The sequence below is a fragment of the Manis javanica genome, chromosome 7, assembly GCF_040802235.1.
Source record: "Manis javanica isolate MJ-LG chromosome 7, MJ_LKY, whole genome shotgun sequence".
Classification (NCBI taxonomy): Eukaryota; Metazoa; Chordata; class Mammalia; order Pholidota; family Manidae; genus Manis; species Manis javanica.
Genome location: NC_133162.1, coordinates 106,905,158 through 106,932,238, shown reverse-complemented (window position 1 = coordinate 106,932,238; position 27,081 = coordinate 106,905,158). Strand labels below are relative to the sequence as shown.

The following is a 27,081-nucleotide window of genomic DNA, read 5'->3' as shown; positions in this document are numbered from 1 at the left end:
CCATATATGATAAACCCACAGCCAACATTATACTGAACAGCGAGAAGCTGAAAGCATTTCCTCTGAGATTGGGAACAAGACAGGGATGCCCACTCTCCCCACTGTTATGTAACATAGTACTGGAGGTCCTAGCCACGGCAATCAGACAAAACAAAGAAATACAAGGAATCCAGATTGGTAAAGAAGAAGTTAAACTGTCACTATTTGCAGATGATATGATACTGTACATAAAAAACCCTAAAGACTCCACTCCAAAACTAGTAGAACTGATATCAGAATACAGCAAAGTTGCAGGATACAAAATTAACACACAGAAATCTGTAGCTTTCCTATACACTAACAATCAATCAATAGAAAGAGAAATCAGGAAAACAATTCCATTCACCATTGCATCAAAAAGAATAAAATACCTAGGAATAAACCTAACCAAAGAAGTGAAAGACTTATACTCTGAAAACTACAAGTCACTCTTAAGAGAAATTAAAGGGGACACTAATAAATGGAAACTCATCCCATGCTCATGGCTAGGAAGAATTAATATCATCAAAATGGCCATCCTGCCCAAAGCAATATACAGATTTGATGCAATCCCTATCAAATTACCAGCAACATTCTTCAATGAACTGGAACAAATAATTCAAAAATTCATATGGAAACACCAAAGACCCCGAATAGCCAAAGCAATACTGAAAAAGAAGAATAAAGTAGGGGGGATCTCACTCCCCAACTTCAAGCTCTACTACAAAGCCATAGTAATCAAGAAAATTTGGTACTGGCACAAGAACAGAGCCACAGACCAGTGGAACAGATTAGAGACTCCAGACATTAACCCAAACATATGTGGTCAATTAATATTTGATAAAGGAGCCATGGACATACTATGGCAAAATGACAGTCTCTTCAACAGATGGTGCTGGCAAAACTGGACAGCTACATGTAGGAGAATGAAACTGGACCATTGTCTAACCCCATATACAAAGGTAAACTCAAAATGGATCAAAGACCTGAATGTAAGTCATGAAACCATTAAACTCTTGGAAAAAAACATAGGCAAAAACCTCTTAGACATAAACATGAGTGACCTCTTCTTGAACATATCTCCCCGGGCAAGGAAAACAACAGCAAAAATGAGCAAGTGGGACTACATTAAGCTGAAAAGCTTCTGTACAGTGAAAGACACCATCAATAGAACAATAAGGAACCCTACGGTATGGGAGAATATATTTGAAAATGACAGATCCAATAAAGGCTTGACAACTAAAATATATAAAGAACTCACACACCTCAACAAACAAAAAACAAATAATCCAATTAAAAAATGGGCAGAGGAACTGAACAGACAGTTCTCCAAAAAAGAAATACAGATGGCCAAGAGACACATGAAAAGATGCTCCACATCGCTAATTATCAGAGAAATGCAAATTAAAACTACAATGAGGTATCACCTCACACCAGTAAGGATAGCTGCCATCCAAAAGACAAACAACAAATGTTGGCGAGGCTGTGGAGAAAGGGGAACCCTCCTACACTGCTGGTGGGAATGTAAATTATTTCAACCATTGTGGAAAGCAGTATGGAGGTTCATCAAAATGTTCAAAACAGACCTACCATTTGACCCAGGAATTCCACGCCTAGGAATTTACCCTAAGAACGCAGCAATCAAGTTTGAGAAAGACAGATGCACCCCTATGTTTATTGCAGCACTATTTATAATAGCCAAGAATTGGAAGCAACCTAAATGTCCATTGGTAGATGAATGGATAAAGAAGATGTGGTACATATACACAATGGAATACTACTCACCCATAAGAAGTGGAAAAATCCTACCATTTGCAGCAACATGAATGGAGCTGGAGAGTATTATGCCCAGTGAAATAAACCAAGCGGAGAAAGAGAAATACCAAATGATTTCACTCATCTGAGGACTATAAACACAAAGGAAAAACTGAAGGAACAAAACAGCAGCGGAATTACAGAACCCAAAAATGGACTAACAGGTACCAAAGGGAAAGGAACTGGGTAGCATGGGTGGTCAGGGAGGGAAAAGGGGGGGATGAAGAAGAGGGAGTATTAAGATTAGCATGCATGGGGGGAGGGAGAAAGGGGAGGGTGGGCTGCACAACACAGAGAGGACAAGTAGTGATTCTACAACATTTTGCTAAGCTGATGGACAGTAACCGGAATGTGGTTGTTAGGGGGGCCTGATATAGGGGAGAGCATAGTAAACATAGTATTCTTCATGTAAGTGTAGATTAAAGATTAAAAAAAAAAAAAAGAAAGAAAGAAAGAAAAGGGGGATTACTCCTTGATAGGATAAAACTATTGGTAAATCAAAGATCAACGCATGCTTTAAATATCCTTAATGTTGATCACTCAAAGGGTGTCAGATGATCAGCTATGGAGGTACTCTTTTCTGATAATATTCCTTTCTCTTAATTAAAAAAAAAAGACAAGCCATTCCTGTGTGCTGACCTCCAATGAGTTCTGCACAGTGGTATAGAGGGCATGTCAAAGTGTGGGCAAAGAGTCTGTTTGTTTCTATGCAGAAGATCAAGGCCTAGCTTGGATACCCAGAAAAATGAACTAAGATACGATATGAGGAGGAGCTTCCGGCATCAGCACTCTCTGGAGGACTTGTGCCAGGGGGATGATCAAAAAAAAGCCTCCACAGGGATCTGGGCAATGCTGCGGTTGTGGCTGCATTCACCCCACCGTTTCCTGGACTTGCCATTGGAATGAGGAGGGAGATGTCTAGGCTGGCATGTGCATACAGTGAGACAACGAATTTGACCGGATCTGTACTGTTGGAACTCAACCAGGAGTTGGGAGGGGTGCAAGTTGTAGCACTCCAAAATCTTATGACTATAGACTATCTACGGTTAAAAGAACATATGGGATGTGAACAGATCCCAGCAATGGGCTGCTTTAATTTGTCTGATTTCTCTCAGACTGTTCAAGTACAGTTGGACAATATCCATCATATCATAGACAAATTTTCACAAATGCCTAGGGTGCCTAAATGGTTTTCTTGGCTTCACTGGAGATGGATGGTAATTATAGATTTGCTTTGTTTATGTCACCGTATTCCTATTATGTTAATATGTGTGTGCAAATTAGTAGTTTAAAACCTATACATACTTAAGGTACTCTACAAGAAGATATGTCAAAGAAATAATCAATCCTCCCATGTTTTCTTCCATATGCTACCTCTATAGCTTTTCTTCTTCCTTCCTAATTACAACCCTTAAATAGAATTCGTGCCTCATATCAAATTTACCGAGTATCATAATTCCTCCAGGTGGTAAAGATACCTCGAGACAAATGCTGGGCATAGAAGCCACAGGGCATAAATATGCAAAGAAGTAAAAAGCTAACCTTTTCAAACAATATGGCTTCTCTCTCACTTACCAACTTTACATTTCCCTGTATGGCCCCGGAAGATGACTGGTTAGCCAGAGACGGGTAAGATTCCTCAAGGGAGGAACAACCTAAGACAGGCACAGTCGCAGGGGGCCTTCAGGTGAGTAATTGGGGATCAACAGAGGTGAGGCTCAGAACCTCACCCCCCATGCTTTGAGAGAAATCTTCTGCATCCGTGGATGTTTTGCTGCCCTTGTCTAGCTTGGATTAATACTTAGTCCATAGGCACACACCTGATCATCTACATTTGCCCTCTTACAGCACTAAACTATGTTTTCTACCTTTATCTTGCATCTACCTACCACTTCAGCATTTTATTAAAAATAAAAATAATAATAATAAAGGGAGAAATGTGGGATCAACATATAAATCAAGTATAAAAATCAAACGAATACTCATATTTGACCTGATTGTTTATAGTTCATAATGCGTGATCAAAACAGAAAGTTTCTGTGATGAATGCCCTTGAACTGTTCACCATGTAAGAATTCATTCATGTAAGAACTTGTTCGTTATGCTTCAGAAGATTGGAGACTTATGAGAATTAGGCTTGAGATTGATTAATGATTGTGCATTGAGCATTGACCCCCCCTATACAGAATTTTATTGTTGTTAACAACCATTTGATCAATAAATGAGAGATGCCCTCTCAAAAAAAAAAAAAATAGCTGTGTCCATTTGATGCCAAATAATGACTCTGAAATATGAAAAAAATATCCAGAAAATGTTCTGCTTAGCTACAACCACACCAATACTTCATCCCAATTTTTTATTTAATTTTTTTCTTTATCATATAAATACATTCCATTCTTATGTCATTTCACTCCATATTTTTTGATGTATCAGTCTCGAGGCCACACTGTCATAAGTGGAATAAATTTGTCCCAGTCTTTATTAGATTTTTGGAGGTGTGTTCGTTGTTTGAGTGTTTTATCTCTTGAGAATGATACTGGAATGCAGGCAGAGTGGCTTTAACTTCATTTGAGTAAAGGGAAAGAAGAAAATGGTCTCACCAGACCAAGCTTTTAGATTTACACATAAGCATCACTCTTGCTGGTACTTCTGAATTATAAAAGAGAAGCACAATTCTTTCTACAACAATAGCTGGTAAACAAAATCATAAATACGCCTCTACAGTTTCATTTCCAATTCTATCGGCTTGGCTACTATTACTGGTAATACTTCTCATTTTGATTGTTTCTGCACTGTTTTGGCTGCATGTAAAATATTGTGTGAACACTGAACAACAGTAGTAGGTAAATATGCCAGAGGTGCTATTATACTAAAGCTTAACAAGCATCATGACTTGAGGTCAAATGGGGAGAGGGAAATCACCAAGAACGGGTCACCAACGGAGGTGCATCAAAGTCAGAATCAGCCTCCACATCCAGTCTAGGCAAGAGACTAGAAGTCCCTTGGGAGAAAGTTAGCTCTTTTTTTTTCATTCTGGCATTGAGAAACTCTATTGCATTCTGTTGCATGAGACATTCATGGAAAATGGTCTTGATATTTTTTCCAGGATTGTGGGTTCCTCTATGGTCCTGTTCTTGGAATGCAGAGCATCTAACTTACAGCAGATGGTGAGATTTTGTAGGGAAGAAAAGTCAAGCAATTCTACTCCACAGAATAAACAGAGTATCCTGGAGTCTAAGGAAAAATTAACCTTGTGGGAAAGTCAACTGTGACTAAGAAAAGAGTTTCAAAATTCAATGCTATTAAAATTCCTTCTCTAAAATCAAACACAATCAAAAACAAAAAGTGCTGATTTTCACAAACCTGCCAAAATGTCACCAATTTTGGCCTTTATTATTGCATTAGCAGAAAAGATTAGAAATATTTCAATCTGCCTCTTTAACTGGGTGAACACACTAATTGGTTCCTACAAGAGCAATTCAATTGTTCTCTTGTGTTTCACTTGAGACAAGAAGAAATTCTCATGTTGCCAAGTTTGCCAAGGTGTATCTATAAATGATAACAGTAGGAAATTAAAACATTTATAAGAAAGAAAAGTAATGGCTGAACAATCTTTCTGGTTCAATGGCACACAGAAGCTAGATCAAACCTTTGTTAATGACTACAGAGGGAAGTGGTAAGCCCTACCATGCCTTTAATGCAAGGTGGCTGTGCTGGCTTTTCCAGTGCAGCAATAGATGATTCACTACATACATCTCTGTGAGAATACACGGTCGTGTTATGAATCGATATGCTTACATCTCATCCCACACCTAAGCCCCCGCTGAACACTGGCCTACCAGGCTTAGGGCCTTCTAAAGGACTTACTGTTTCCATGTGAACCCAGGTATTAATTTGGAAGAATGGCTTGACTGAAGATCTTCTCCTTTTCTTCAGATGCTTAAAGCAGTTGTACCAGGGCTTCATAATAGGCTGCTACCTCTGCATTTAACACCCCTCCTCTATTTGATTCCCCTACTCACATGTGCATATGACTCCAAAATCCAGAACACGAACCTTCCACTTTCCTTCTAATTACAATCTTCCTGTCTAAAATGTTTTCTTTCAGAAAGTTGGAAAAATTAAGGTTGAAGAAACTTCAGAAATCAGTGGTATATAGAAATGCTATTTTTACTAAAGAAACTTTAGGAAGATGAAAAAGTCAATAGGAAATTAAAAGTTAATGCTGAAAATATATCAATTTTTAAAAATTCTTATGTATGTGCTAATCCCTGATGACCCTAGTACCATAGACAACAGAAAAAGAGAAGAAGGAGACGGCAGAACAGAAAGATCACTGAAGTCTGAAAGATTAATCTGGAGCTTTTTATTTAAATTCTGTTCTTCTAAATTCAGAGGAATAAGCACAGTCATATTGTATCCTAGAACAGAAAGTGTGTAAATTGTCACTTTCCAAAAGTGACAGTAGAGACAGAAGAAAATCTATTATTTTTTAAATAACTAGCCTTGTAAATGTAGCACTGTCACTTCACTCACTGAAATAAAAGCTAAGAAACTGTAGAGATTATCTCTCTGTGTGTCACAAGGTAAATCAGCCAAGCTATAGTCATGGATGCCTCTGGAACAATGAGAGCCTTTGTCACATAACTGGGCACCTGATATGAAAAAGTTTACAAGACAAAATGGGTATTTTTCCATAGGAAGAAAGCTTACATCTTGCCTTCCTAAGCAAACTCTACAGTAAAGAATTTATGTGGCACTGAAGGAAACATTCCCACCTTGGCCACTTCTGCCGGGGGCACTGCTGTGTTCTCCACCTTAGCTCCACACACACTTCTACAGCGGAAGCCAACTACCCACTCTTGGTCTTTCAACCAAATGACTTAAATAAATCTGGGCCATTTTTTCAGTCCCTGTATGTTATCACTGCTCCAAACTCGGAAACTACTGAACCAGTGCTGAGGTTGTACCTTCCCAATAGAGAGCCTGCCACGGAGGAACTTGTTTCTCCTCTCCTTCACCTCCAACTCCTTCTTTTCATACTATTTAAAACTTGGCAATAAGTAGTGGATTCTTGACATTTGAAAGTAATGTGTCTGTAGAAATTCCCATATTCACACACACTCACACACATACACACACAAAATCACTCTAGGAGAAAAAAAGCTACTAATCCCTTACCGACTTACTCCAGCATTCCAGTGCCCTGGCTTGTGGCATTCATTTACGCTACAGATCTAACGTATATTTTCTCATTTAATTTTCACAATGATCCTTTGAGGTTGATGTGATTATTACTATTATTTTTAACTATTCCAAACTACACTGCAAGTAGCAGAGCTTAGAAGTGTTTGCAAATAATCAACAAAACAAATATTTAATCTGTGACTGCTGAGGGTGGGTTAAATCAAGAAGACCATGAGGAGAGTGAGTTGGAGCCGACTTCCCTCCCCACCGGCAGCACCGTCCCTCTCCTACCTTCCTGGGCGCTGTGTGCGGTGGACACCGGCGCGCTCTGGGCACAGTACACCTCCCGGGTCTGGATCCCTCCGCCGCAGAGGGGTCCCGTCACATGCCGGTGGGGGTCCCGCTGCTCGAGCAGGAGAGAGACTTGGCATTCCTTCCATTCAGAGGTCCTCCAGGAATACCTGTTTGATTTGATTTATTCAAAAGAGAAGGAGTAGTGAGGAAAATATACAATTCTAAAGAAAACTTAAGTCATGACATCAAGTGTGCATAATTATTTTTTTATGGCCCACCTTTTAGCCTAAGAATAAAGAAGTCCACTGGCTTTGAATATTGAACCCTTTCATTTCCTAGAGAAAAATCGCACCAGATTATCTCATGGCAGTAGGACAGGGTGAGAGGAGTGAAGGAAGGCAATGTAGATAAACAAGGACTATGTCTCAGCCTTGAAGCTACAATACAGTGAAGAATTAGAGGAAGGGGTTGGAAACCAAATGAGCTTAATTCACAGCAGGTGAACCTGTCCTGGGGCTTCACTTCACAAACTTCTAGATGACTTTGTATGAAAGTTAGCCTTTCTTTTTTAACTAATAGGCTATGTATGAATGTGTGCAGTTCAGAATATATTATTTTAGGTGGACAGAGATTTAGTCCAACTTTCCAACCTTCTTGATACAGGAAAGCATTTCTGTTTGACCCCATTGGGATTTAAGTATACATATTAAAAATGGGTTAACAATGAGCCACTATATTTAATTGATGAGTTTTTGTTAATGCATGCAGACATGCTGTTATTTAAACTGACTTAGGACTATGTCCTCCTGGTTTATACCTGGTTAAGGTACATACTAACACACACATGCAGGCACACAAGGGAAGAAAACACAGTGGAATTTGTAAACAACTTGCAGAAAACAAAACAACCAAAACAACACTGTACTCAGACCTGGAGAATTAGTTCAGACAGAATCTCCTTTTGTGGGCTGTATCAGCATTTCTCAGCCTGCAGCATTAATGTCACCCCACAACATTCACATAAATACCAACAGCCACATTAACTTTTAGAACAACAAAGAAAAACTATGAATATTCTTATATCTGCTGCCCTGTTTCAGGTTTTAGGAAAAACTCATCAGCTCTGTGATTATTTATAAGGAAAAAAAAAACAGCAATAAATATAAGCATGCGCCACTAAGACACTGGCCTTTATAGAAATTAGAGTAAAACTGAAATCAGGTTAACAGATCAAAATCAGGCAGCAAATTTCTAAGATACCTAATGAATGCCTCTCTAAGAACTTCACAATGAATGCCATTATTCTAAGAGGCTTGAAACTGGAGAATCTTTAGTCTTGTGTAAAGCCCATTGTGATTAGTAAAAGGATCTGGAGAATCCTGTGGGATTTGCTGTAACATAGTTATTCTCCCTGGGCCCCCCTCCTTCATTTCACATGGTTTTCCAAGGCTTGAAAATTATTCAGTAGTCTGGGCAAGAGTTTGGAGAGCAGAATTCAGGTGCTGCTTATGCCAGGTGCATTCAGACAACAACTCATTCCTAATTCCTGGGCACCGAAGATGGACAGAAGCTGCTCCTCCCTGAGTCAGTCCTGCTGCAGAGGTGAAGCTCCAAAGCCCTTTCTCCACAGCACAGTTCCCACCCTGTTCTCTATGGTCACTCAGGCAGAAGGCTTGGCCCTTACTCCCCTAGCCTCAGGGTACACGTAGCTCTGTAACCAGGGCCAGAAACGAGGCAGAGGCGTTCTGGGGTGCACAGCTCCCAAGTTCATATTCTAAACCCTCTTTCTCCAAAGGTTCCCTAGAAGAGCTCTCTGGCTATTACAAAGGGGATCAGACTCAGCAGCTGCCTCGGAGGCGCCTATGACACAGTTAGAGAACAAGAGAGGCGAGGAGGGGGTAGTGTGATGGAGATGAGCATGCTTTAGGGCCAAACTGACCTGGGCCTTCCCACTTACTAGTGTCTTGCCAATGGGTTTCAGCCCTGGGCAAGTTCACTATGGAGTCAGTGTGACCAAAGAAATGACAGTAGAACGTTCTTGGGGTGAAAGGGTTATACCCAACTTTATTTCCATGGTGACAGGTCAATCACTAGAATCCCGTCCACTCAGAGTGAGTCTGCATGCAGCAAGCCGGTCTCTGCCTCTGGGCCTCTCTGTCCACAAAGCTGTCTCAGTCTCTGTCCTCAGCGCTGCCACCACTCCAACCTGTGCTCTACTCTCCTGCAGCCTTGCAGCTGTGCCACTGTGTCGCCCAGAGCACTGGACTGAACTCTTTATATACAGAGTCAATAACAATGTATTACCCACACGTGTGTAGTCAGCAAGCCAACCAGGGCCAGGTGAGAATCCTGGCCACAGGAACTGTCATTTTATCCACAATAGACATGTGGCTTTGGTCCTATTCTCTTTTGTCATCAGTAAAATGGGGATAATAATTCCAAACATCAAACCTGGCATATAATAAATGTTCAGTGGATGTGAATTCCCTTTCTTCTTATGTCCTTCTACATGGGCCTTTTGTCCCTTGCTGGCTGCCACAAAATGAACACACACACACACACACACACACACACACACACACTCATTAACATTGCATCATTTTGCTTTCAACAAAAATCCTAATATTTAGAGATTCAGGAATGCCATGGTCTAACTTCCAGCAATGAAAGTTCAGCAAGAGCATATGAAACATAGAGTTTAGAATTGTAACAAATCTCAATAATTTGTTTGCTCATTTAAAAGGAATGGGCCATGCTGTATAAACTGCTTTTTCAATTAATTTATCATGACCCTGTATGAATTAGCAGTGGGAGAATTTGAGAAGTCATTATAGAGAAAAATGACAAGGAAAGAAAGTCTAATGACATAGTTTTTATAAAATAACAAAAACCCTCTTGGTAACTCATTAACCAAAACACCCAAATTCTATTCACTGGCAAACAACAAATTCTCTAAAGAAATATAAGACATTTATCACTATCACTATTGTTTACCACCTCACAGAAAATACTGATTCAGCAAGTGGTATAGGAAAAAGCACACCAATAAAGGACTTCAATATTCCTTTCTAAAGTGTGTGTTTTTCACAGCCTTTCTTTATCCTTTTCTCTTTATTTTCTTCAAAAGCACTATCTGTCTAGCCACAAATCACCTGGCAGCCATGAAAACTGAACATCCTGAACTCCACCAACCTGGGAAAATGTCTGTAGGAACTGACAGAATGAGAAATCAAAGGAGTCCACTCAGCTAAATGTTACTGGCTTTCTCCTTTAGAAGTTATTATAGTGAGAGTGCTCCAGCCTCCGGACAACTTTGCTTCCTGACTGCCTGGGATATTCTATTTAATGGCTAGGTCTGTGTCAAAGACCAAGCCTTTTCCAATTTCTCTCTCCCAACTCTGATGCCTTTCAGCACATCTTCATTTGTCCTTTGGCTGAGAAGGGAAATAGGCGGTCTCCAGCTAGAGTCCTACTCGCTGTGGACGAGCAGCACTTTGAAATCAATTATGGAAATGCCCCAAGTAGAGCAGGCTGCCATGGAATGAAAGAAATTAGTCAATCCTCATAGCCCCTTACCAAAGTGACTGGGTAGGATCTATTTGCTTTTTTCAAAGGGTCCACCTGAAGAAGAGAGATTAGGCATTAATTTGCTTGGGCTCCTAGAGTCTCATGACATATTCCCCAAGTTATGATAATAACCACCAGTATTTTCTGCATGTCTACTCTGTTCCAGGCACTGAACTAACAAATTTAGGTGCAAAAATTCATTGAATCCTTCTTACAACTCAATAAGGAAAATATGATTTCCCATTTTACAGATGGGAGAGTTGACATAAAGAATGAGCCTTCCAAGGTGATGTAATTAAGTAAGTGAAACAACAGGACTCAAAGTCAGGTTTATTTGATTCTGAAGCACATCTTCTTAATGAAATAACACTGTGGTAGATGAAAACAGTAAATGGCAAAACCAGTGAAATGCAATCAGAAGACACAGAAAGCAAGTTCAGTAGATAAACAGGTAGCTACCCACCTCGCCACAATGAGGACAAGTAAATCCTGGTCTTGGTCTGAGGAAGTGTGTTCTGGACTGAAGCATAAAAAACAAAAAAATTTCCTGTGCTGGTGACAAAGATATTGTCAGTCACAACTGATTGATAGTATTTCACACTGCCAAAAAAATCTTCCAGTCTCAAACACAAATGCAGTTTGAGATTATTTCATAGCCAGTTATTTTATAATTACAGCATTTTGGTCACATGGGGTCAAATCAGCACTTTCAGGTTATAATTTCAAGTTTAAGAGAGAACTAAACATAAGCCAAATAAAGGAATCTCTGATTGTAAAAACTGAAATTCCTACAAAATGGTACAGGAGACAACTTTTTGAAGAGGAATGCCTTTTTAAGAACTTAAAATCAAATTTCCTATATTGATCCCTGGTCATTAGAATCTTAAGTAAAATGGTCATCACCCATTCATGTGAGAACCACTCCAGTGTGTCCACTATTAATGAGAGAGCACACTGCCAGCCACACTGGAACCCACACCTCTGGAAGGGGAATGCTGATGGCAGAGTTTCTGTGTGCACAGGGGAGACAAATTGTACAAGAACATTTTAGTTAACATAAAGATATATATGAGAGACTGAAGGCAGGGGCTAAAAAGCAGAACTCCTTAGAAAAAGAAATAGGCCTGCTCAGATAGTAAGTGAATCACTAACTCAACCATGCAGTCAGTCAACCTTTCTTTGAGTAAGTAATTCTTGAGCTCCAACTATGCACCAGACAGGGTTTCAGACAAGAGCAAGACAAAACACCTGACCTTGAGAAGATTACCTTTTAGGGGAGCAGACAGATAGAAATGCACCAACATATAACATGGCATCAGATAATGTAGGGAAGAGAAAGAGATGGACGAGGAGAGCTATTTCACTGCCAGGACCAGGGAGTTCTCAGAATCCGGAATAAAATGAGGGAATGAGCACAAGAATATTTGGGCAAGGAGTGTTCTAGAGAGGAACATATTTAAAGGTCCCAGAGAGCGAAACTGCTTTTCTTTTGAAGGAAAGTACAGAAGCCAGTGCAGTTGGGACAGGCAGGTCAAGGTGAGGGGCTGGGGACATGAGGTGTAGTCAGGGGCCAGGCTATACAGGGCGCCCTCTAGGCCAGAGTAAGGATTATGAGTGTTATTCCAAATGTGTTAGGAAATCATTGCAAGGTTTTGAGGAAAGTGGTAACAGCATGATGCAACTGAAATTTTTAAAGGACTCAGGCTGCTGGGTGAAGAACAGCCCATGGGAGATGTTTAAGGGGGGGACAAATTTGGAAGCCTTTGCCAGTCTAGCAGAGATGACAGTGGCTTCAACTGGAACAGTCATAGTGAATGTGCTGAGAAGGGATCAGATTCTGGGTATATTGAAGGTAGAGACAAACTTCTAATGGATCAGATACGGAAGAGAGAGAAAGAGGAGTGAAGAATGATTCCAAGTTGTTTTTGCCCCAAGTATTAGCAGCACAATTTCTTGGTACTGAATTTTTAAGTGAGACAGCCCAGGAAAGGGGAGAAGAATGCAAGCGTTCTTCAGTGCAACCATGATTACAATTGCAAAATTGGTCTTTTCCTCATTTGCCTCCTAGAATCTGCTTTCTGACTCTTTCTCCCATGCCTGAAACTCATTGCCTAATTTCTTCATATGTCTCCCACAATTTAAGTCTACTCTTAGGAAATAGTCAATAAATGTACCCACATGATATATATTAAAAGTTAATATTAAACATGTCACCATTTTAAGGAGGTATATACAGCTTTAAAGAAGAAACCATGATTGAGTCAAAGAAATAAATTTCTAATGGTAGAAATACATATTCCCATCAAGAGATAATAGAAGACAAATAGTGGATTAGGAAAAGTTACTCAAGATTCAGAAATTCAATTGCCTAGGTAGCCAGCTTGTCCTCCTGAGAGTGAAATTGACTAACCCAAGGACTCCTGCACTCAAAGCTATTCTCCAAATTGAAGGGGTCAAGGCAGAGGCATAAGAAATAAATTCACTGCTGTGAAGCAATGAGTAGAGCCATCCTAAATTAGTAAAGCCAAAATTAGAAAAGTAGGCACATCCAGTGACTATTTTTTAAAGACTTCCATCCTAGTAATGTGACATAAAGTGATTGTAATAGCAATAGGATGGCAGGACCATCAGTTCTGTAGCAACCTCTGCCCTTTAGAATGCATACTTTGTCACTTTCATAAGGCTGAAAATTGCTTACAAAGTGTGGCTTTCTTTTCTCCTCTTCTAAAGACTTAGATTTAAAACAAGGAAACATGGAATAGAATCTTAAATGATTTAATGATGACAGATTGAAAGATTAATTGCATTAGTTAATGGTCATGTTTTGACTAAGCACGTATAGATTTGCAAACACCCTTGGAACTGAAACCTTATCGCAAGGTATTCAAATTAAATGTGCGTATATTAAAAAATAAGTGTTTTGCAGCATGACTAATTTATGATAATGTCTGCTGTCCTTTTACAGTTGTAAATGCATTTAGAATAGAATTAATTTGTCATTTTTTTGCTGAATAGATGACCAAACTAGAGGGAACAGATCAAGCTTTATACATTTTATGCTCTAGTAATTTTTTATTGAATAGACTGTGACTATTGATTATGGAAAGCTACTCTGAAGTGCAAAGCTCTTTGCTCTTCGGGAGATGGCTTTGTTAGCCAAACTACACATATGTATTATTAATAGATTTCTATCACTATGCACAGCACTTGACAGTATGTTAACTTTCTTACACGAACGGGAACAAATCTTCCATTCAGGAGGACTTAAAGTGGCACAATGGGGACTCATGAAATAATGGGCACCAGCAAAGGATAGACTCAGTGTAAATGGATCAGACTTCTTCTGTTCAAACAATTTACAGATTCTTTGAAATTGTTTCTTTTCTACAACAGATTCTCCTGAGGGTTCTAGGTCATGAGTACTTTACTTTTCCAGTGCTGCAGAAAAGCTGCTTAATTAAAACAAGTTAGAAAAAAAAGCTTACTTCAAGGATCCAGTAATACATTTAACAAACATTTATTTTGCTTCTCTTATGAGCAGGGTGTTAGGTGCTGTGGTAGATGATCAGTAGGACAAGACACAGAACATGTGATCAGTGATACACATGCCATTCTGTTCTGGAAGGCAAACTTTTAAAAATTCAGATTGCAGTATTTTTGAAGCTACTCCTAACCAATGAAAACAGGAACTTTTTATCTAGAAAACCAGACATAGTTAGCAGAAGCCAAGTGGCCATTGGGGACCACGTCAAATCAAGCTGCATGTGTCCATCCCTTCCCTGCATAATTATTTTTATTTAATCTCTTTGATAGTGCCAGTTTCAGTTGCTCTTCCTAAGAAATGACTTTGAACCCTTCACACACATTATTTAATAAACATAAGCATGGGATAAAGTACCCTGTGCATAACATTGTTGTAAAACTGCTCTACACTTGAGCATCACTTGTTATTCATCCATCCATTGTTAACTGATAATTTACTATGAACCAGGCACTTTTAAAGTTGTACCCATTCTAATGTAGAAGAAAAAAGTAAACAGAAAAGTCATACCCGTAAGTATGGGATAATGTGTGGAATAGCAGCAACTGTTAAATACTCTTAAAGAACGTGGTTATCATGATCTGGATGCTCTAGTTTTTAAAGAGTATATTACAGATGGTCCTTGACTTATGACAGTTCAATTTAGGATTTTGCAGCTTTATGACAATTTTAAAGCAATACACATTCAGTAGAAATCCATACTTCAAATTTTGAATTTTGATCTTTTCCCTGGACTCACAATACGGGTTATAATTCTCTGTTGTGATGCTGGACAGTGGCATCAAGCCAGCTCCCAGCCTGCCAAGTGATCATGAGTGTCAACAACTGATACATTTACAACCACTCTGTACCCATGCAATCATTCTGTCTTTCATTTTCAGTATAGTATTCAATAAATTACATAAGGTACTCAATATTTTATTATAAAATAGGCTTTATAGTAGATGATTTTGCCCAAGTGTGAGGCAAATGTACCTGAGCACATTTAAGGGAGGCTAGGCTAGGCTATGATGTTTGATAGGTTAGGTGCAATAAATGCATTTTCAACTTATAATATTTTTAACTTGTGATCAGTTTATCGAGATGTAACCCCATTGTAAATCAAGGAAAATCTGTATATAAGATTCTTAGGAAGAATAAATTAATTGAACACAGACAAATTTGTCAGTTTCCTGAATCCTCCAGCAATCAGTACAGTGACAGGTCGAAGCAGATGTTGAGCGCAAACCTCTCTTCCTGACATGCCAATCCTGTTTCAGCACTTAGTCTATTTCAGTGGGCCAAGGAAGCCAACAACCAAGCCAACTGTCACTGGCCATCCTTTCCCCTGGCTCTATCTCGGGTTTCACTAACCATCTAAAGAGATCCATCAACTAATCCCCAGAGGTTGCCTGAGCAATATTTTTATCTAGAAAACCTAAAATTGGGTTCAGTGCCCTCGAGATGTTAGGGAGAAATAGGCTAGTCGCAGGGGATTATATTACAAGGAAATCAAAGTGGGCTGCAGGAAACACAGATTAGATCTCTCAGTATGAGTCTGCACAGACAGACCTTTTGTGATGAATCTCTATTTCGCCCATAATAAATTCATATATATCAGAGACGAGGAAGGATAGATTATGAGAGCCAGACCCAAGTACTGAAACAATGTTTCACAAATTGGCTTTTCTGTGCAGTAATATCACACAGTCTACGTAATACTATCAGCCAGGCAGCTTCTTCCTTGAGATCTTTTTAAGAGTTTTACTCTTCATCGGTCGCTGTCACCTTTTAATAGTGCTGCCTTATATTCAGTTTCAAACTCTAAATGATCATTAAGAGGTAGAACAGCCATTTTGGCATAAAAGTTGTTGCCTCCTGGTGAGGTGGTGGAAGAAGCTGGTAGGTCACCCTAGTTGTCACTTCCAAGAAAAATGTTGGAGTCAGAATGGGCTCTCCATTTACCCATTTAAGCACAAGAGATTTGAAGTTATAGTTGTTCAAGCTTCTGGTGATGATATTTGATATTAAACATTTAAAATATCATAGCCCCTGTGTCCTCTGTCTTTCCTTACACTACCTAGTAAACAGGGCCATCTTATCATTTATGGTTAGAATGCTTGTAACCTTCCTTTTAGTTGAGATGTAGGATTTAATACTTTAGATGTTAATCGACCCAGGTTTTCTTGGAAAGGATCCAAGAAAGGCTCTCTCAATGTTTTGAGGCAGAGAGTTACGTACTGCGTGGAGTCATGATATCCAATGATAGGAGATAAACACACCAAGAGAAAAGGTAACAGGTGACAGGCAGGTTCATCCTGTCTCTGTCATTTCTATCCCCACCCCATAATATATGACATGAGTTTTTAGTGTTATGTTGGAGGGGGACATAAAATCCCAAGTAGACTGTTTAATGCTGGAGGAAGTGGTTTCTTAAAGCTTATATGTCTTGATCAAAAGAGCATACTCTTGAAACATGCTTAAAGCTGTCCAATGCTATGCCCCTATAGTTCTAAAACTTCCCAAGTAGCATAACATAGACTGGTCTCTGTCTCCTTTCAAGTGAACTTAAGCTAGTTGACCCCCAGTAACTCACAAAGTGGTCTTGTTTTAGGGAGCACTTGTAGAAATGGGCTCGCCTTGGTCACAATTCCCTTCGTGGAATCATACCTTAGGGAACAACACTCACAGTGTCTAGAGCTAAAATGCTGATCAGAGGAGTCCAGCTGGTGCATGAGCATCCCCAGAGCTATGCAGCTGAAGAACTTTCTGAGTATTCCCATGTAGGAACCAGAGCACTTGTCTAGCTCACCACTGTTCTTGGAAAATTCTTCCCCTGATCACCTGGATGGTTAATTTTCTCCCTTACTTTAAGTCTTCCTCCCCCCCCCAAATTGCCTAATGATCTTGTTTAATTCTGTAACCTGAGCTGAGCCCCCACCACAGCATCCCAGAAGCCTCTGTCTTTACCCTGTTCTAAAGTTTGTTTATTCCCTGCACCTCCCCCACCGCCATGGCTCATACACAAAGTATATAGTTTATTTTATTTGTTATATTTATTTGGTACATCTTCACTAAAATTCGAGTACCATAATAGGTAGGGAACTTTGTCTACTTTTCCCCTCAGGTATTGCAAACATTTAGCAGAGTGGGTACACAGCACGAGGTGAGTGTATATTTACTGAATGAATGAACACATATCCTACAGCAAAGATAGTGGAAGGGTAAAAGTTGAGCTGCATTTAAGAGTGTTTTTAAAACACACTGTTAAGACTTAGAGAAATGTAATTTTCCTGCTGGGGAGAAATATGATAAATTAAATGGCTTGATGCATATGAATTGCTCATGAATTCTGGGAAGGGAGAAATGGGCATTTTTGTTCCCTAACAGATTTTTGTTTCTATTTCCCTGATTCACAAGGAATTTTAATCACTGATGGTCAAACTAGAAACAAAAATTAGTACACAGCATTTATGCCTTCCTGTGGTAGAGGCCACAGCTCAGATTTCAGACAAAGAAGAATGTCAGCCGATGCTAATTTTGTCATTATCTATGCATTCTCCTTTCCACAACCAAGTGTAATCACTAGTTAACACATCATTCTCCCTAGGAAACCCTGGTTGATATTCAAATAATTTTCTAAGACTCTTATTTTCTAAAAATTCATTATTTGAGAAGGTTTAAAAAAAATATTGAACTCAGCAACATTTCCAAATAGCAGAACTAGATGGTCAAATTATCTCCAGTGAAATTTGTCAGACCCTGTTTTCAGATGTTAAAGTTCTAGCCAATAAAAACCAATGCAATAATTCATGTTGGCACATCTTGATTTATTACCACTCCCTATTATGTTGTTTGAAAAAAGTGATACATATGAATATATACATATATATGCATAAGGGTATATATATATATATATATATATGTATATATATATATATATATATATATATTATCTTGGTATGTGTGTTCACTGTGATTATCATAACAGTCAGTGTGATATAATGGAAAGTGCACTGACTTGGAAGCCAAATGATCTTCAGTTTGAATGTGAATGATACCAGCTTATACCCCTTTTTCTCTTAAAAGTGTCCTGTATTGGATGATGAACTCTATATTATTCTAAATAATCCTTATAATACCTCTGATATAGTTAGTGTCCAACAGTTGGTACTCAATAAAAGTAGTTATTATTTAACAAATATAGATGCAACTCAACTTTCTCAGCTTCATAAGGGAGGCACCACTCTGACTTACAATTATAATCGTTATTAACAAAGAGAAGAAAAAACTGGAGGGAGGTCTCTAAATCAACACACTGTTGAAAATGCCAGGAAGAGGTCACTAGCCATTCATGGTAGGAATGAAGGAAAAAAGGTACCAGTGTCAGGGTCATCATTAAACCTAGATTCTGTTCCTACCAGCCTAACACTGAGAATTCTTCTGAATTATGCTTCCATAGGGAAAACGATTTTCAAATTATCCAAAGGAAATACATTTCTACTACATAAAATTAGTACAGTATGCCTTCCAACGAAATGAGGGATTCTCTTTCTGAGGAAATTAACATACCTGCAAACAGCAACAATAAGGGATAAGGGTCCCCTGTTTTTCTAGTGCTTCCTATGTACTGAGCACTGGGATTGACATTTTACATACCTAGTTTATAGGTTTTCAACTTTCAAGACAGGCCTTATAATTAGATAGATTTTATTGAAGAGGGACCTATTTTAGAGAAGTTGTATAGTTTGTACTGGGACACACAGCTAATAAGTGAAGAAGATGCCATTTTAATCCAGGTCTGTCCAAGCTCAAAAGAGGCAGAGACCTCAGGTGTTACACTGTTTCCAACCCCATGCTTTGCCACAAAATTCATATTTTGAAAGATTGGACACATAGCCAACACAATTAGGGAAGATCCTGTTAAGACAGTGGGTCGACAATATATAAATTATTATGAACTACATCTACCTTCTCTCCTTTTGAGTTAAGGAGTGACATGAATCTAAGGGGTTATCTTAGTAAAAGTGAACAGTCAGTATGTAAGGAGTATATTGAATCTATACTGATTTCAGTGGTGAGGCAGAGAAAGTGAGTCACTGAGAATCTGATAAGAAGAACTTGTCTCATTTTCCCCCAACCCCTACCTCACCCCATACAATACTTATTTCGGGTTTAAGGAATAGCCAGGCCCATTAGCATCACCTGTTTAGTTTGTAACCCACCTACCCTTCACATATCCCCAGATGATTAATTTCTACAAGAAGGTATTTTTTGCCTCATTTATTTTTCAGTGGGGAAATGATTCTCAAATATTAGGGATTGTCAGAAACTATAGAAAGGTCTACGTAAAATAGATAAAGGTGATTTAAGAGGTACAAACTTCCAGTTACAAAATAAGTAAGTCACAAGGATGAAAAATACAGCATAGGGAATATAGTCAATGATACTGTAATAACTCTCTGTAAGGTGACAGATGGTACTACACTTAACCATGGAAGTCATTTCATACTGCATATCAATGTAGAATCACTGTGTAGTATACCTAAAACTAATGTGATATTGCATGTCAACGATACTTCAATTAAAAATAAATAGATTTAAAATAAATAACATAGCTACATATTCAACAGATACAGTCCAGGGATGCTGTCCAACAGGGATTACTACAAATTTATCCCCAGCAGACTTCTAAACAGCCAGCCCCCAATGACTTCTGTCATTATCAGACTGGGTTCATCGTGAGCAACAACCCAGAAGAAAATACACTGGAGACCTTTACCGAGGGCTATACAGACAGGCAAAATAGAAGCAACATCAAGATATTAAAATATAGCTACTAATCTATGTCAACCCTTTTCCCAACAATCTCTCTCTAGGGACTCTGGACTAGAAACAATGTCACAGGGTGGCAGTGAGTTTTAGAGACAGAACTGCATTTGAATTGTGGTACTCCCACTCATGAGCTGTGTAGCCTCAGGAGTTACTCAGTCTCTCTGAGCATCAGTGGCCTCATTTGCAAAATGAAGTTGCTATGAATGACTACACAGGTTGCCATAAAAATTAGGTGTGATGTCAGGTAATGGTAACTGTGGTTACCAAGCGTTTATTAGGTTCCAGGTGCAGGGTGAGTTAAGTGTTGCTAGTTGATGAGTAGACCAAGGCATGGGACTTGAGTCCTTGCTGAAACTCACATAATCAGAAAGTCACAGAAATGGGACTGGAGCACAGGGACTCAACACAGCCCATTGGCTCAACACTTACCCACTGTGCAATACTGCCTAGAAGGGAACTCAATACTGAGTCAGGAGTCAACAAAGATGAGTCACAGCTGCTGTTATTATCGTTAGCATCCCTATGCCACATGGAACATGGTTATATAGACCACTGAGCATTCACAGCAAAGGATGCACAATACCTGGGACATGGCTGCAGAAGTTCTTCTTCGACGATGCAGGCCTCTTTCTCAAGAAGTTCAGGGCACTCCTTCCCACCTCCAAGAGCAATGTGCTTCACATTCCGGCTCCTGCTCCTGAATCCTGGTGAGAGACTCCCTGAATGACATGTCTTGGAGCAGGGGCTCCAGGAGGACCACTTGGTGGTTTCACAGTCTTTCGGCATGATGCATGACTGGACAGTCAAAGGGAAGGAGTCTTGCATGCAAAGGCTGAAGGAAGAGAGGCAGAAGACAGTAGGACATAGATTAAACCAATGTGATGAGTGGCCTTTATGAAAAAAAATTATAAAACCCTGAAATGTGGTATAAGCTTTCAAATAGGATTTTTAAAAATTAATCACGAACATTATGGAAGGACATGTATTTTAAGAATGTACACCCTTCATCTGAAACTGTCAAGTTGTTTCACTCCCATGAGACACTGACATGGGGGTCCACCTTGCACCTCATCCAAGGCATTATCAGAAATAGTGGAGGTTCTTCTAATGTGCTGTCACCCATGACACAACCCACAGTTACCATTGGCTGCCTCATTCTTACATGCCACACACCATGCCACCCACCACAGGCACCTCACAACAATCATATGTGCACACGTATTGTTATCCCCATTTATAGATAAGAAACCTTAGGCTCAGGAAAGCTAAATCATTTCCCAATGTCAAGCAAATCTAAGTGTAAGATTTAGAGTGTGAATCTATCCATTCCTTTAAATTCTGGGCTATTAAAAAATAAACAAATGTGGTTTTGTTTCCCTACACTCTTAGGCTCTGAATGTCAACTGCATCATCTGCAAAATTCAAATGCTATTACACACTAACAATCTAATTGGGAAACAGATAAATAAAAAGATACTACAATGATGTGATGAACTCAGCATAAAAGCATTTATAATAATGAAGAGAAACACTGCTGGGGCAGTGATGGGTCTGTCGCCTGGGAAGGTGGGGTAAGGTGTTTTTGAAGAGAGAAAGAATCTAAGCTGCATTTGGAAAGATTAATAGGAGCTTCTCAGGTACAAAGAGAAGACTATTTATTTTAAGCCAGGGAAACAGCCTATTTGAAGCCTTTATTTAAAACTCTGTGGGGAGTGGAACCAGTGGTGTGCTAGGGCTGGATACTGGCAAATGCTAGAAACCAAGCCACCACCTCGACCCTACCCTGACGCACACCCTCCAAGAACTGGTGGTTAAGCATGTACAAGCACACCAATGGGGGAAGAGGATAAACCAATTCATCAACTGTCATAAATTGGTCAATTTATAAAGCATAAAGGGTAAAGATGAAAGAGGGTAAATACTAGGTATGAAAATTCTTTGGAAGGGCTAAGGATTTTGGATTTAATTGAGCACTAAATAATTTTAAGTGTGACAAAATCAGTGAGACTCATATAGGAAGATAATATTTCAAGTAGTAATTGGCATTTTTCTTCATTTTTTTTACTTTATTAATGTTAGGTTTTCCATTATTCAATCACAGGCATCCATTACTTTGGGGAAGAAAGGATAATTTTGACACGGTGTAAATGAAAGAAAGGAGTCACTGTTTAAAAACTGACTTCTAAAGTTGAGCCTATGAAGCGTGATGAATGAGGGGGCTATAGACAGGATTTGGTAATAGTACCTATTTATGAGTTTAAAAAGAGAAAATGCTTCCAAGTTTCTGACATGGTAAACTATGTAGATAAGGGAGCTGCCAACAGAAAAATGGATAGAAGTTATAGAAGGTGGTATGCAGAGGAGAATAAAACATCTTCAAAATTGAGTAAATTAGAGTGAGATTTCCATATTGATACCTGTCATGAAGCCACACAGCATTAGTGTAGCTTTCAAAAGTCATAATGACATAAGATAAATCTTTGGGCTAGTTTTTTTTTTAATTCAATTCAGATCATATTGTTCTCTTCAAAATATAAAAACTAATGTATGCCTCATTAACATTCCTTACTCTAATGAGACATTTGGGGAGCTTCAGAAGAAAAAACACATTCTCTTGGAAATGCCCCCATGTCCATCAGAAAGTACGATCTCTGTGCAAAGTGGAGGTAGGGAGAGAAGGACCACCTCACCTCTTTCTGCTATATAAGACAACAGAAAGCTGTTGGTCAACAAGAAGTTTTTGGGTTTTCACTTTTCAAAATTGTCATTAGCATAGTTCAAATTGGCATAGAACAAATTCAAGTGTTAGTAAACCCCCAGTACCTGCAATGTGTCTGTATTTGAAGACAGTCTTTGAAGAAGTATTTAAATTAAAATGAGGTCACTAGGAAGGACCCTAATCTAATCTGAATGGTGTCTTTATAAGAAGAGATCAGTATACACATACACACACACACACACACACACACACACACTCACACACACACGGAGGGCCATGTGATGCACAGAGAGAAGACAGCCATCTGCACACCAAGGAGAGAGACCTCAGCAGAAGTCAGTACTGCTGACAACTGGTCTTGGACTTCCAGCCTCCAGGACTGTGAGAAAATCAATTTCTGTTGCTTAAGCCACTAAATTTGTGGTATTTTGTTAAGGCAGCCCTCACAAACTAACACAGAAATTTTATAAGGTTTTTCAATCTGTGTAAGGTTTTAGAAAATGGGTTTCAATTTCCAATATGAAATTTTTTCTTCCCTTTATAAGAAAGGTCCCACACTAGGCAGTTTTCACTCTATAGCTGAAGTGGTGCTTTCGTTTTCCCCATTTACCAGCTTTTGCTCTGGGTTGCTCATCTTCCATAAGCTGACTTTTCCCACTGGATCAGCAGAAGAGATAATAAGACTCCAACAGTAAAAGCACTTGCATGGAGTTGCAGGGATTAATCAAAAGCTTTTATATTTTTGAAAACGACTCCTAATTCTTGGAATCAGGACTTATTTTTAATGTTATGTTTATTAACCCACCTCCTTGGTTAAAAAAAATCATAAACACTATTACATAAGGTTCCAGACTCATTTGATCAATGATAGTCCATTTTACTAGAAAAGTAGCAGGAGCAGTAAAGATTGAATCAGAAATTTTTATCCTGAATTTGCATCACAGTACATTAGCATGACCTGAATCCTCTGGCCCCCTAGTTTAACAATCTGTGGGGGGAAAAAGAATAATACAATGTGATCTGCTCACCCCCTCAAATGGGGTAACTCTCAGGGTAAGTAGAATCACCTTACCAACTTAAACCCGTAACAAAGACTATTGCCCACACACAGAAATAGGAATCAATCCTTTCACAGAAGGTGGTGTGCCTTTTTAATGAAACAGACATAGATTGTTTATTTGTCTTTAAAAATACAGATGCTACAGTAATTATGCCTCCTTGACATTTACAGAGTATATTGCCATTTGTAAATTACTTCACAAGTATTCAACTGTAAAGGAAATCTTTGAAACTAAAAATTACTCTAGTAATTCCTACTTCCTCTGAAAGTATAAGGATATCTCTTTACTTACAAAACAAGGACAGAAACTCATAAGATAAAAATCCACAGAAAGATATTCTCACTTCATTAACACTTCAATTACTACTTTAAAATTATATTGAATATCTCAAACATTCAAGGAAGTACAGTAATATAATAATTGCTCCCATACTTTATTAGAAAAGGCTAACATTTACTTCAGACTTTGTTCAATAAATTACATTACAAATTCAGATGAAATCCTGTGTTTTTTATAATCCTCTTTGCATCTCTTTTCTCCAGATACAGCTACTATCCTGAAACCAAGTTCTATTATTCTCCACAATGTTTTTATACTGTAACTAAATATGTATCTGTTTATAAATAGTATATAGCATTCATTTTGTCTTGCATACTTTCAAAAGTTTTACTTAAATGTTGTTTTATTGTACACATTACTCTGGAAATTATTTTCTACACTTAATATTATGACTTCTAGATATATCCATGTTGATAAATGCAGATGGTATACATTCACTTTTATTAGCGAATCATATTCCAATATGTGTACATGCAATTTATTTATTCATTCTACCATTAGTGCACCTTTTGGTTGCACTGAATTTCTTATAATTCCACAGAATTATATATTGAACCTCATTTTACATATCTTTATGTGTTACATATGTGTTAAAGATATTCCCTAGTATTTTTGCCTAGATTTTGGCCATAAATATTCATGTGCTAGGTATTATTAAATTTCTTCTTTCCTATAGGCTTAAAACTCTTGGTATTATGAGACATTTTCCAAAATGTTAAAAAAGTGAATTCGTTTCTTCAGATTACAATTGGCTTTATATTATCACATTTTAGTGACTACTCTGACTCCCCATTCTATGAATTGACCATTCATCTGTTTGTCCATTATGGTAGGCAGACTAATGCTCCCCAAAGATGTTCACATTCTAATCCTGGAAGCTGTGAATATGTTACCTTACATGACAAAAGACACTTTATAGGTGTGATTACTAAGGACTTTGAAATGAAGAGATTATTTTGGATTTTCCAAGTAGACTGAATATAATTATTCAGTCCCTACAAGGGTCCCTATAAGAAGGAAATAAAAGGGCCAGAGACAGAGAGATGTGATAACAGAATTAAAGCTGGAAACAATGTGAGGCCATGAACCATGGAATGTGGACAGCCTCTAGAAACTGGGAAATGCAATGAAATGGATTCCCCCCACAGCCTCCAAAAAAACATAGAATATTGTCCCCATTTCAGGATTTCCTAACTCTTAGGCTTCTGACCTCCAGAATTGTAAGATAATAAATTTGCGTTATATTAAACCTCTAGTTTATTGTAATTTTTTAAGAGAATCAATACAAAATCAATATATCCATTTTTCTATTGGTTTATCTTTTTTCTTATTGAATTTATGAAGTACATTCTCACATAGATAAATGCATATATAGATGATATTTAATAGATATATGGATTCCAGATTTGTTCTATATACTGCAACTACCTTATCCCATTATTTTAGTTTTAGTTTTCTTTATAGTGTCTTTTTGTGGTACTCAAATATTTTAGTTTGTTTTTCAATCTTTCCCTTTATAGTTTGTTTTTTATGCCACACTTAAGATTTTTCCACTATCCCAATGACATAAAGTTGTGTTCTTATACATATATATATATGTATATTTGTATCTGCATTCATTTTTTCTTTTGAATTTCTTTTTATTTTAAAATTTTATTAAGGTATTATTGATATACACTCTTATGAAGGTTTCACATGAAAAAACAATGTGGTTACTACATTTACCCATATTATCAAGTCTCCACACACACCTCAGTGCAGTCACTGTCCATCAGTATAGTAAGATATGTATGTGTTTTAAAATTAACTTTTTTTCTCATTATCAATGTAATAGTTGCTCACGATACAAAATGACAAGTTGTAGAAATTAAAGACAGGAAAATTACTCATCCATATTCTTATTACTTAAAGGCAACCCCTTTTAACATAGTGGGCATCAGACCTTGACATCTGTGGATTTAACCATGACTGTTAGCACTATTTGGAAGCAATCTGAGACATGCATGGCATGCAGTATGCTGTTGCTTTGCTGTGGCTGGTATTGGCAATTGTTTTGTGAGAGAATAAACCCAGCTATGTATATCTCAGTGCCACATAATCTCCCACCCACCCCCCTGCCTTCACTTTAATATAAACATTTTACCAGGGAAATTACATGCCTCAGTAGTATTCTGACCTGGAGATTTGGAAACTTCCCTGGACCTATCTCTCCCTTGGAAATTTCAGGGGGTGGCTAATATTCCTACACTTTAGCCCATTTATTTTTTATTTTTTGAAGAACATTATGTCTACTAGGCTCTCCCCTACCACAAGTCTCCCCCACAAACCCCATTACAGTCACTGTCTATCAGCATAGTAAGATGTTGTAGAATCACTACTTGTCTTCTCTGTGTTGAAAAGACCTCCCCTTTCCCCCACCCCCACATTATACATGCTAATCATAATACCCCCTTTCTTCTTCCCCACCCTTACCTCTCCCTACCCTCCCATTCTCCCCAGTCTCTTTCCCTTTGGTATCAGTTAGTCCATTCTTGGGTTCTGTGATTCTGCTGCTGTTTTTGTTCCTTCAGTTTTTCTTTTGTTCTTATACTCCACAGATAAGTGAAATCATGTGGTATTTGTTTTTCTCTGCTTGGCTTATTTCACTGAGCATAATACCCTCTAGCTCCATCCATGTTGTTGCAAATGGTAGGATTTGTTTTCTTCTTATGGCTGAATAGTATTCC

General features: G+C 38.4%; 1 protein-coding gene across 1 annotated transcript in view; it reads right to left on the bottom strand.

The window, feature by feature from the left end:
• Positions 1 to 27,081, bottom strand: part of THSD7B (thrombospondin type 1 domain containing 7B) — a 905,223-nt gene that overhangs the window by 526,380 nt on the left and 351,762 nt on the right. Inside the window, exons 4-5 of the mRNA XM_037020802.2 lie at positions 20,820 to 21,068; positions 7,312 to 7,481 (exon numbers count right to left, since the gene is read on the bottom strand). Coding sequence (XP_036876697.2) covers positions 7,312 to 7,481; positions 20,820 to 21,068 — 419 coding nt within the window. The remainder of the gene's footprint in view (positions 1 to 7,311; positions 7,482 to 20,819; positions 21,069 to 27,081) is intronic.